A 13,497-nucleotide genomic window follows, 5' to 3' on the forward strand; every position below is an offset into this window, starting at 1 on the left:
GATTTTACACAACTTATCTGGTATAGGATGATGCCACCTCTATTTCCAAGCATGAAGCTAAAATTGCAATTTATAAAATTCTGCACAGAATAAGTCCCACTATTCTCAGAGGGTTAGTGATTATACAGAGCTGATAATTTAAATTCATTTCCATCTGGTTTTAGGTCTTGATACAGAATTGAAACAGCTTTTGTTACCCTGATTAATTATCTTTACTGGGAGATTGCTACTGTGTTGATTCTCCTGGATTTCTTAGCAGCCTTTGACGTTATGGACCATGAAATATTACTGGAATGGCTTCATACAGTGGTGCTTAGAAGTTTGTGAACCCTTTAGAATTTTCAATATTTCTGCATAAATATGATCTAAAACATGATCTGTTTTCCACACAAGTCCTAAAACTAGGTCAATAGAACCCAATTAAACAAATTAGAAACATTATATTTGTTCATTTATTTATTGAGGAAAACTAAAACATATTGAGTACTATTGATGAAACCTTCTGATATGGTTACCAGGGCTTTAGGTACACTGTGATTATGAAAAAACTTACTGAAGTCTATGTTTTTATTAAATATGATGGAGTAGAAAAAGACAATATGGATGCTTGGGTGGCTTGATGTAAATCCAAAGTTTCTGATAATGCAGAGGCACAAAATAAGCTTACAATACTTTAAAATCATTTCTATAGGTACTGAAGGCCTAGGATTTAGCATCACTTCAAGAGATGTTCCTATTGGTGGCTCAGCTCCAATTTATGTGAAAAATATCCTTCCAAGAGGCGCAGCTATTCAAGATGGAAGATTAAAGGCTGGAGACCGACTCATTGAGGTGATGAAATGTCACAATGCTATTAGGAATAAGTCCTTTTGGCAAGCATCTTAGATTTGTATGAGTTATATAGCAATTCAATTAATTTTTTTCCTGATCTACTGTGCCAGGTTTCTAGAGCACTGTCTTCTGATTTTCATATTTTCAGAATAACAACATTAATAAACAGGAATAACTTAGCTTGCTTTACAAAGAGCAGCTATATCATTTAGAAAGGAGAGATTTTTTAAAACATATTTTGGGATGGTGCACAGGTTTGATTCATAGAAAATAATTGGAGGTAGCAACCATTTTTTGGTAAGATATTACTGTATTTTTAATAGAATGACAAGGAATAGTGCAGTGTGACAATTTATTTGGGATAAGACGTAAGGCTTTGTATTTCACGTTAATTCCTGTAACGAATTATTTCTTGTATAAGGTGTAACAAAAGCTGGGAGATATTGAATAATTTTTTTAAAAAATAGAAACTTTCATTCGAACAGTTTTGGAAAAAAATCATTATTAGTAGCATAGAACAGCAGGAATTTGCCTGGTCTTAGTATTTGTATAATATCTGATAAGCATCTTTATTATGACATAAATTGAATTGTATGTCCTTCAGCCTGGATAAAAATCTCTAAGGCTGTAGTTTTGGACAGATATCCTGGAGAGTTGGAATGATTTGACCTTTACAGTTCGTTGGAAGCAAAGGTAAACATTAGTGTAAAAAGGGACAAATACTGAATTATGGTGAATTTGGGAACAGATTTTGGATATGAAACTTTATGTATCTGTGGTCAGAAACTTAAGAGTTATTATTTTAAAAACGTGAATATAGGTAATTATTATAGTTTGTCAAAAGACAGAAATACAGACAGTTCTTGATTGATTTAGCAAAGTTGTATGGGGGGAAATCTAATACTGCATCCTTATTATTATGTTTATGATAAGATATTGCTATAAAGGAGAAAGGGTTTCTTTTTTCTTAAGGTTGCATATTTATATATTATACAAGTTTGAATTTATCTGAAGGTTTGAATTTAATGAATTTTGCAATTGTTGATTTAAAGTATGTTCAGCATTCCTTTTTATTTAACGAATTATTCTTTGTTCAGTCTTCTTGCATACTTTTCGTTTGGGGCTGTTTTGATGCAGTTAGAATAAAGGAAATGGATATGGACAAGCATATTGGAATGTGAAGATCAGAATCACAACTGAGAAATGAACTGACTCACAGGGCCAACAGTGAGAAGGCAGGGGAATAGGAAGAGGTGCTCATAGATTAATATATAAAAATCTGATTTGTAGAAGACCATTTCCTCAGATATTGGGTGATTATATCATAACTGTTGTTTGATTCGCAGCTAGTTACTATTTTTTTTTAGTATGGCAACCACTTTTATTGCAATTTCTAATGGACAAGTGCATTAGGGTGCAAATCTCATGGATTATTTCATTTCTTAAGTCTCACACAGCTATGCACACAGAAAAGAAAGAGGGGAAAAATAATAGAAATGTTTAGTCTAGTTCTTTATGTAATAGTTGCCATTTCCACGGGCATGAACCATTTTAGAGAACTGTGTTTTAAAGTGTTAAGAGATCAGGGGAGGTCTATAGCAAATTCTCCCCAGGAATAAATTGTATCCCACATTGGTCCCATCATTACTATTTATGGTTAAACTCTAAAGTATTTCTTTAAATAAAATTTGAAACTAGACAGCATTACTCCAGGCCTCTGTTTCCTTAATAAGAAAACAACATTTACAGTTATGCTGTAACAATAGGAAGAGTTCTGTATTAGAATGAAGCAGAGTCCATATAGCTCCTCCATGCCCACAGAATTTTATGGTCTAATTCCTTCTTTCCCTTTTGAAAAAGATCATTCCGAAGCACTATTAAAATTCTCTAGTAGAAAGATTGCATATAGCAAGACACGTAACAAGGCAATGGTCAGGCAGACCTCTCTGGGTAGAGCATTCCACAGTCTGGAAGCTTGTGTCTCATATTATCATAGTTCAGATACATTAATATTGAAGGTATTGATGTACAGGTAGGTTGATAGGAAGCAGATGATAGTTCATGGATTAAAGGTTTTTAAAGTTGTGCGTTTGTGTTGTTTTCAAAAATGGATCTTGATCCAATTCTACTTTTTAAGTACTGGCGTGGTAAGATCCTGATACCAGCTACAGTAGCTAGCTTAATTAATTAATTAATTAATTAATTGATTGACCTATATGCCTACCCATCTTGTAAAACACAACTCTGGGCTGCTCATAATGATAAAACAAAAGAAACAAAAAGCAAGAAAAACAGGTTCCTGACCCACCATCTTGAATCCATCAATCCATACAATCCTTGGGCTCCAGTGTTACCCTATCCCAGCATCCGGGGGCAAAGCGTCCCCTTTACGGTTTTCCAGAAGGATAAAAGGATGCGGGCCTGCTGGATCCTGGGGGAAGGGTGTTCCACAGGGCAGAGGCTACTATGAAAAAGGCACATATGTTAAACTAACTGAACTTTTTATACCCCTTCCCACCAAGTCTCCTAAATCATACTAGTGAAAAATGAAGAATTCTGGGAGCTCAAAGGCTCCAGGTTCAGGAAGGCTACATTAGCATATATCAGTTTAAATTGTGCCTTTTCTGCTATTCTAAGCTCTGCATGTTCATTGCCTGTGAAATCAGTCCCCGTGCACTGGAACTAACTAAATCTGTCAAGCTCCACACAATCCTCTGAAAGCAAACAAAAAACAGATTTGCATCTGGTAGTTTTGGAGATTCTGTTTGTGGTGTTGTTTTCCAAGTGAAGGTTGACCACAATTTACAATTGCATCTAGATTGTTCTTTGGGCACGCTGGTTTTGGAATAGTGCAAGCATTTTTTAATGGTTGATAAAGGAGCAAAGTTCCAATTTATAGTAAAAACTGACAACGTCTTTGCTCATGCATTTAATTTCACTAAAATATACTTTAGCAAGGTTTAAGTTATCAGGCAGTTTAGCAGTATTGCCACATGTGAGTATATTACCTATTCTAATGGCATTCCCCATTCTAAGATAGAAGTGCAATGGTATGTTAGCATTGTCCCTAGTTTCTATAAGGTGGGTTATAATGGTAACTGTAACAATTGATTCAATGCATTGTCTTTTCTATGGAGCTGAACTCATATTTCTTACTAAACCTTGATTCAACTTATTTGGCTTTAGATAGTATGTTGTCTGGATTTAGTCAATTGGTGAATTTTCAATAATAGCAAACATATCATGGTTCTGTGTGGCATGAACAAGGCCTGTAGGTAGGGTTACCAGAACCAGACATGTTCTCCTTTTTGTCCTCCATCCAGGACACTCCATCCAGCCTTAAAATCAAATATTGTCTGGCTTTATGGGTATCTTGGAGTTTTTGTTCTTTTTTGGTGGTGGTGGGGGACTGTTTTCACAACAGTAGTCATTCAAACTTTCGTGTATTGTGACCTTGTAAATTGTCTGCTTCTTTCTTTCCCTCGTCCATTGACAGACTTGACAGTCTAGATTTATGTCATTATGACAGTAGATTTAATTTTTTACTTGATTCCAGCAATTGGCTTCAATCTAGCCCCTTCACATCTATGATCACTGTGGTCTGTAGATCACATGACTCATTATATGTTTCTATGGTGAAATTTGAAAAGTGTGTTGTTGTAGATTCTATTTTATCACTAGCTTATGTTGTTGAAAATAAAGATTTGTTGGAAAAATATTGCTGTTGAAAAAGCAGTCTTTCTGTTGCTGGAAAAAGTAATTTCATATCCATGTAGGCCTAAGCACATTTTTTTGCAGTCATAACTTCTGTGTTCTTAAGGATTGTACACATGTCTAGCAACTTTTAGTGATTTATTTATCACAGTAATGAATGAACAGCTAATAACCAACCTACATAAAGATAAGAAAAATCAGCTCAAGGAGCAAACATAGGTTGTACTTGAAAGATCAGAAGAGAGTAAAAGCAATTACCTTTTTAATTAGCATTTTCTCTATGTAGTTGAATGCTGAGCAGTCATAACCAAATGATGACATCTACAGTTTGCTGGGTCAGCTGTGGAGCTTAAATATCTGAGTAATTGAATTGAGGTGTAGCCTGATCCATTTTTAAAAAAAATTAAATAAAAGTGTTTTGAATTGGACTTACTCCCATGTAAGTCATGTTCAGGATTTCAAAGTTAAACCATGGTAAAGGATCCTTGCTCTGTTGAAAGTTAATTGCAAGTACTATTTGATCTATCATAAAGTCTTTCTTTGCTGTGGTTAATTAAAGATCCCCCCCCCTTTCTTTTAGGTAAATGGAGTGGATTTAACAGGAAAAACCCAAGAAGAAGTTGTTTCTCTTCTGAGGAGCACTAAGATGGGTGGGTCAGTTAGTCTACTCATTTTCCGTCAAGAAGAAGCATTCCATCCTAGAGAATTGGTGTGTATTTTACTTTTTTCATTTCATTTTAAACTGGCTGTGGTATTTTTAAAAATGAATATTAGAAAATAATCTGATAGCTTGCTGTTACACATGTGTGAGCAGAAATGGAACACACAAAAAACCCTTCTATTATGTTTCCCATGGACATTTCCTTTTAGTGTTGTTTCTGAATTGGTTTTCCATATTAATATGTGAACCAATATTTTCAAATCATGGGTGACAGGAAATGCAAATTATAAAGTGTTGCATGGCCCTTGCTTCTATGCCTACAGACAATGGGATTATTCTGTCTTTTGTACTCGCTTCTCTGTTGGAAATTTGTTGTTTGTCATACTGAATGAGCTTGCTTTTTTTTTTTTTATTGCTCTCAGAGCATTAAAATTAATCCAGAATGGTGTGTAAGAATGCTGCGGTTTGGAAAAGAGAAACTTCTGTAGGGACAAAAATGTTCTTTTTATTAAAATAATGATCCCCATGTGGTGAAGACTCCCCACAGTTCTTAATTTAGCAAAATGATTCAGATAATGCTTTTTGTATAATAAAACAATTCTATTTAGGCTACTGTTCCACAAATTAGGCACAAATGTTTCTCCAATAAGTGTGCAAGGTAACTTTTTTGTATCTGGATAGAGCAGATATTCAATATATGAAACTGCTTTATAGTGGATCACACATTAAGCAGTCACATTTCTAAAATTTATATTAACTTACCAGAAATTCAAGGTTGTCCATATCAAACAAAACTTTTTCCCAGACTTCTCTGTAATATAAGAATGAAAAACAGCTGCATTAATCTCTTCTTATTGCTTTAAATCCTATAATATCAGCAGTATAAGTTCTAGGAATTCTGGGAAATGTAACTTTTCATAGTACCTGTTACTCATTCTAAGATTTAGATGTCTAGGGAAATTCAGTTTCCTGGAGCTTCTGATATGTGATGCTCTGCTATTGCAGTGCTCAAAGCATCAGGAAAGGGGAAAATAGTAAATCCCTGCCCTAAACTTTGAAGAACTGCAGCCAGGTCAGTATTGAAAATACTAAGTTAAAAGGACCAAAGGTGTGAGTAGAAAGGAACTTCCTAGGTTTCAGAATGCACATGTTACTCTGTTTGAGCTTCTTCTAAATAATAAACCTCTAGTATGCAAAATGTTTGCTTTGTTGGCTCTGCTCTGTAAGTGATCTGTTGTGATTTGAACTAAAGAGCAAGTTATTCCTAAGTAAAAGGGGGAAAAAAGTTCCCTTTTCATAAATGGAAAAGGACTTTCACTGTTTGTATTGATGTTTATAGAGTTAGCTTTTGAGACTAGTACCCAAGATAATGGTTGTTAAGATGGATGAGTATTTTATATAAGAGTCACAAATGTGAGATGGGCAGCTGCACAAATTGAATGAATGAACGAATGAATGAGTTATAATGTAGAACCAACTACCAAGAATAGTATAAATTTATGCAACATAAAATAGTGTATCTAGTATCCTCAATGGATATTCCCAGATGGAGAAACTCACCCCAGACGTGCAGCTGGCTACCAGCTTGGCTGGCTTCAAAAAAATGGCTGGACCAATTCATGGAAGTCCTGGGGATCAACAGCTATTAGCCTTGATGGCAGTATGACTATTTCTGAAGACAATCTGCAGAGAGACTAATGGATTTCCTTGTGCAATTAGATGGCCACTGCGAAAACAGACTGCTGACTAGATGGGCCAGGGATCTGATCCAGCAAGACACTACTTGTGTTCTTATGTTTAAGAACTTACTGTGCTCTTCAGGAGATCAGCACATTGAAAAGATTAAACTTGCCTAACAAACTGGAGCAAACCTTCCATGCCTAAGTAATTAAAGCTATTTCTGTTATGGAAGGAGCATTTTCTCCCTTTTTTTAGGGTTAGGGTCTAATATGCATTTCATAATTTAAAAACAAATATAAATTGTGGAATGATTTATAGATGGAATTTAAAATTGAGAGTTTTCAGATTTATGTCAGTAGAGGATGTATAGCTTATGCATAGTTTGGAATATAGATTACTTAGTTTGTAACATGATTGCACCCATAAATAGTAGGTTAACCTGATTGACAAGCTCACATAGGCAGATTAAAATTTATTACTAGTTGTGATGTGTTATAACATAAAAAAGAGGAAGATTTCGTATAAATATATGTAGTTAATGTAATATAAGAGCAAAGCAATTGTATGCACAGCTTAGAAGAATTTTTATCTTTCAGAAAAAATGCTCATTGTTTCTGCTGGTAGGGATGAATCGATAAAATAACAATTCCTTTCCTTATCCAAATTATCTCATCAGTCATTCATAGAAAACATGTTATGGACACTTATATCAAATAAAATAAATTTCTGTAATATTTGTATTCAACTTAAGTATTGAACTCGGAATGAAAATGTCAATTTCTTTTAAAATAAATTCCTCTCTTTCTCTTTCTCTAATAATTTCATATTGAGTCAGAAAAGTTATATGTATCAAACTGATCAAATAGATCATTTGTATCAAAAACCTTGAAAAAAAGCCGTCAATTTCAGATTGATTTGTTTTAAAATGTTGTCTTGCCTTTCAGATAAACATTTGAGATGAAGTTCAGCCGGAATTATGCACACATACACACATGCACACATACTTATCACACTCTTATGTAATAATAATTACACGCTAGATGTATATAAAACATTTAAAATTCAGAACATGTTGAGTTTGAAGGGTTTTTTTTTTTTTGAGCTGAAATAATTCCAAATGTAAAACATTTTTTAAAATACACCTTTAGTTGTTTTTTTTTTAAAGCCTCCTGCATTCCAGTTATATTCAAGTGCAAGCACAACAGCAAGGCCCATTTCACACACAAGTGCTGTAGTAATCTGAGAATCATTTTGCCCCCTGTGTTCCCGCAATTTTATGGGTCTGTGAAGTTCTTGGGGTTCTCTGAGCTTGGTTGTGTTCTTGCAAACATTTCATTACCCAGCCAGGTAACATCTTCAGTGCTAGAATGGAGTGGAGTTTGCTCTCTGTTTATATACAGTGGCTTGCCCTGCCAGTGTTGGTGGTGGGTCCCCCCCGCAATAGTTTCTTGATTAGGGTATTGTTTACTTCTTGATTGTATGTCTGGTGATAATCTTGGTGTTTATCTCTGCTTATCCTGAAACTATGCTTATGTCTGTCCATGTTTGTGAGATTAAGGAGTTTTCATCGTGTCTTCTGATTCCTAGTTGGTGTTCATGGATGCTCTCTGCTAGTCTTCTGCCTGTCTGTCCTACATAGTTGTTGTTACAGTCCTTACACTGTATGTTGTAGATGACTCCTGTTTTTTCTTCTTGGGCTACTGGGTCCTTTGGTTTGCTTAAGATGTTTGGAGGGCTTTAGTTGGTTTGTGTGCTACAGAGATGCCATCTGCTTGTAATAGTCTGTTGGTAGTTTCTAAGATGTTTCTGATGTATGGCAGTCTTATCCTTTTCATAGCTTGTGCTGGTTGTGTTGTAGTAGGTTGAGTGGTCAGGCACTTTTTAATGAAGTTGCGTGGATATCCATTTTGTTAGAAGATGTTGTAGAGGTGGCCTGTTTCCACATGAAAAGGAAGACACAATAAAAACTCCTTAATCTCACAACACATGGACAGACATAACCAGTTTCAGCTGGGAAACTGTCAATATCTTAGACCAAGCTAAATCCAAAAATGCAAGAGAATTCCTGAAAGGTTGGTATTCAGACAAGGTAGCCATCAATAGGCACATAGAGATAAACTACATCTACACACTATTCAAAAGAGACAATAAAAAGGAAAACAAAAGACCAGAACATCTCCTCACCAGCAGTCTTCACCCAGATAAGCAGAGATTAACACTATTATCACCAGTCATACAATCAAAAAGTAAACAATACCCTAATCAAGGAACTGGGGTGGGGGGAACACCACCAACACTGGCAGGGCAAGCCACTGTATATAAACAGACAGCAAACTCCATTCTAGCACTGAAGATGTTCCCTAGCTGGGTAACAAAACATTTGCAAGAAAACAACCAAGCTCAGAGAACCCCAAGGACTCCATAGTTCAACCCTGAGCCACACATATTCTCTTCTGTTGGAACTTTATGGGTCTTCTAGAAACTCAGGTAGCTGAACCAATTAATTTGTGTTTGGCTTCTGGTTCAGAAGTAACACTTACAAAGACTGTTTGCAGAATTTCCTCTAGAGCTGGGGGTGTGGATGGTTTCCAACTGATGGAATTTCCCCTTCCTACCTGATGGCAAGATGCTCTCTTGCTTTCCCACCATCCCTATATACAGTCACACCATTGCCCCAACAGAGTAACTGGATACAATTTTCTTTTCTTTTTCAAAATGTCTTGTTATAAAAAGAACCTGTGACAAAGAAAGAATGAGGGTAGAATAGGCAACATGTAACTCTACTAGTAAGGGAGCTGCATTGGCTTCCAGGTATGATTTAAAGTGCTGGTTGCCCTATATAACTCAGGGCCTGAGACTGCCTTCCCTAGATTAAATCTATCTGACTGGAAAACTCTGGGGGACAATGCTTTATAAGGATCCCTCCACTTTGGGAATGCCATCTTCAGGGATCCCCTACTCAAAGCTTTTCAGTTATAGTCTTCTTTCTATGGAATAGGTTGCCCCCAAGTATCTGGACCTCTCCCTCCACTTTGGGTTTCTCAAAGCTGTGAAGACATGGTTCTTTAGAAAAGCATTTAGAGACAATGAGGATTAACTTATCCTGGTGGATGATGCAACTAATGGAAGTTGGCTGCTATATTTGGATTATTCTTGTTTTTAATCTTTGTTATTGCTGGATGTAAGTTCCTTAGAGCCTTTGGGAATTGAATGCCATAGAAACCAGAATAAGTAAATGAATAAATTACTGAGAAACTATTGTTTTTGTGGCTTCCTGTTGACCAGCTGGATGGAGTTTTGCAATGAGCAGCAGTAGGGACACTCACTGATAACTTGAAGTTGCTGCAGAAAGTAAAAAGGGTGAGGCTGGTGATGGTGTGGAAGTTCCTAAATCTTGGCCATTCTTGTAAAGCAGCATAATCTGATGCCTTTCAGTTGTATTACATTTGAACTCCCCCAATTTGGGTGCTGTAGGAATTGAAGTCCAGCATCTGGGGAAAACCAGGTTGGGATAGGCTTTCAAATACAAACATAGTTCTAAGCACCAGCACTTAATTGAAGTGCAATATGGATCAGGGTAAATGCAGAGGAGGGCTTAATGTGATACCCTCTTGAATGCCAAACACTCATAACTGCTGTATGGCAACATGGATTTTTGTCTTGAGCTTGTGTAGTTCAGCCTTCTTGTAAGATTGACAGAATAAACAGAAGATATGGATATTCAAGTTCTATTCTTCTCAAAACTGATGGACTCAAGTGGTGGATATGTTTTGAAGATAATACAGTTTGAGTTAGGCACAGCCATAGGCCCAAGACCAAGGCTTTACTTTCTGCAGTTGATTCAAGTCTTCTTCAACATGCTCATTTTACCAGTCTGCAGCACCATTGATTTGGGCTCCAGGGACCAGTATTTTGGAAGTCATTGAAAATAGCACAGAATGGATTAACATTTAAGATGGGAAAGAGTTCGTTACTTTTACTGTATGATGTGCTGCTGCTGATAATGATGCTGATGGTGAATAAGGACTTCTTGTCCCAGTTTTTTGTCATTGTCAGCTTCAGAGATTTTGAAAGGTTACTCCCCTTTGGCAGGCTTTGGCTGCTTTTGATTGTAAGCAAAAATTAATTAAAAATTCCCACTTCATAATAGAACTGATAAGTTTAGTTGTAGGTATGAAGCTTGACTGAGAGGAACTTCAAAATACGTCATATTATAAATGCATAGATAGGTATGAATGTAGAATATGAAAGAGAACCAGATTGGTGCAGTGGTTAACGCACCAGGTTAGAAACTTGGAGACCATGAGTTCTAGCCCTGCCTTAGTCATGAAGCCAGCTGGGTGACTTGGGCCAATCATTCTCTTTCAGGCCTAAGAAGGAGTCAAGGGCAAACCACTTCTCAAAATGTTGCCGAGAAAACTGCATGGGCTTGTCCAGGTGATCTCCAGGAACCAAGACTGAGTGATAGGCAGGCAGGGATAAAAAAAGTATTCTTTCCATGTTGTTAATTCTGTTATCCAGTGTGCACACATTGTATGTGTGAAGTTTCCTGAAATGTTCTTTACTTAGAACTACTGTCCATTAGGACTGCATCATGTATGGTAGGCAAACACAAGGCTAACTATTATGGGGTGGTAAGCTGGGGGAAAGCATGGCAGGAGCACAGCAAGTAAAAGGATAAGAGGGAAACAAAGAGACACCTTAATAATAGTTTGGCCTTAATAGAGATGGGTGAATTCCTCCAGAAACAGTTTAGACTGGTACCAACAAAAGTGGAAAGCATTTCAGGAAAATAACTTTTCTCCTAGAATTTTAAATTAGCTGTTGAATTAGGATTAAATGAACCCTCCAGCACCCTTTTCATAAATTGTAATGCCACCAAATTTGAGGGATACCTGTAAAAGTATTGCACACTATCACCCCTGCACCTTTGCTCCATCTCAGTTACACATGCTGTTGCCTTCCACATTAAAAAAAAGAAGGAAAATAGAGAGAAGGGAGGGGAGGGGAGGGGAGGGGAGGAACCATTCATATCAGTGGGGTAGAAGAGAATAAACTGATCTTCTTTAACAAGAACTTTTTCAACATTTTGAAAACTTCTTACAGAGGCCGTTAATAAAAGGTTGTGCAAAGCATTCAGATGAGGTGCTTCATTATGTATGGGAGTGCAAACAAAACTTTCTATGTTTCATTAAAAGAGTTGCATCTTTTGCAAGGCACATCCATTTCACTTCAGCCAAGAGCAATTTCCAAAGCTGCCACATGAGCCCTGCAAAATATATGGCTGCTTTAATAATTTGAAAATTGGGGGGCAGGGGAATATTGTGTTCACTGTGTTGTGCAACACCTTACTCACATATTTTGTTTCTTCCACCCTTCTCCCATTTCCTTCCTCCCACCAGATTTTTAACCCTCCCTCCCTTGCTTTCTTTTTTCCAACACACGTGCTGAGATTCCAGAGTCACTCTATTAAAGATACATACATATAGGAAAATAAGCTATTGCAGTGATTGTTGCTGACATTTGGAAATATTTTACAGGATACCCAAACTTTCAGTCAGTGTATTAGCTCTTCAACTGTTGCATTCTTTCCTCATTCATTGCTTCTGGATTAACCCTTCCTTTCTTTCTTCTTTCTTATTTATTTGTGTATCTTATTTTTGACCAAGGTTTGTTAGAATGTATAATCTGGAAAACTGATGTTTACCATTTCTGATGTGTCTAATGCACAAAGTTTGCACATGTGGGCTTTGGCTGAATTCTTCTGTTGCTTGGAGTAGAATTTCGAACCACAGAAGCATTTGGGGACCATAATGCTTCTGTATATTGAAAGTAAGCCTTAATGATTGCCAATGCTTATATTCTAAATGAAGGTATTCTATCTTGGGCTGCAATATTATTCTGTTCTCAGGGCTCAGATTAATATTTGTGCTGAAAGGTGCCTTGCAGTTTCTCAGAAGGTTCTTTCCCCAGCAAAAGAGGCCTCTGTTTTCTTATCTTATTCTTGGTGGTTGTGAATTTCTTTTGGTGGATTTCTTTTGAGCTGACTTCAAAGTTGGAAATAACAGAAAATACTACTCTTGGTATTGCTGTATTTTATGCATCTTTCCAATATGCTAAAGCCTTCCCAGTTCCCCATGCTTCCCAGTGTGAAAAAGCACTATTGGAGGAAAAGGAGGGATTTTCTTGGGAACAAATGGAAGCCATGGAGGTTGTAGATTGCTGGAAAGATGATTATTCAGTGAAAAATTGGACATTGCTCAGCATTTTGTAATTCAAAAAGAACAACATATAATTGCATGAGAACTGCTAGGGAAAAATGCACAGCACTACTTCAGCCTAAAAACCCAGGCCACAACCTGAGGCTAAATGCCATGAAACTCCATCTTACTTCTTCATTTATCTCATTGCAAGTTGATGTACCTCTTTTTGTGTTTATGAAAATTGTAAGCTCTAAGCCAAGTGATTCTTACTTTGTGTAATGTGCTATAAGAGTGTTGGCCTTCTAATTTTGTTTAAGAAAAGTACAGGGAAGTTGTTACGCTAGCCTAAAATAGGGTTGGGGAGTTTGTGTGTCATCATGTTGGGTGAACAGGCCAATTATTATACTT

The 13,497-nt window shown here is 36.6% G+C and overlaps 1 protein-coding gene across 4 annotated transcripts in view; it reads left to right on the plus strand.

The window, feature by feature from the left end:
- Positions 1-13,497, plus strand: part of PARD3 (par-3 family cell polarity regulator) — a 574,792-nt gene that overhangs the window by 320,533 nt on the left and 240,762 nt on the right. For all 4 annotated transcript variants that reach the window (XM_088149996.1, XM_088149995.1, XM_088149997.1 and 1 more), the window contains 2 exons: positions 692-831; positions 5,126-5,254. In XM_088149996.1, the coding sequence (XP_088006122.1) occupies positions 692-831; positions 5,126-5,254 (269 nt within the window). The remainder of the gene's footprint in view (positions 1-691; positions 832-5,125; positions 5,255-13,497) is intronic.

Source organism: Python bivittatus, unplaced genomic scaffold (assembly GCF_059951505.1).
Source record: "Python bivittatus isolate LINGU-HERP-01145 unplaced genomic scaffold, Pbiv_v1 ctg000610_np1212, whole genome shotgun sequence".
NCBI classification, from domain to species: domain Eukaryota; kingdom Metazoa; phylum Chordata; class Lepidosauria; order Squamata; family Pythonidae; genus Python; species Python bivittatus.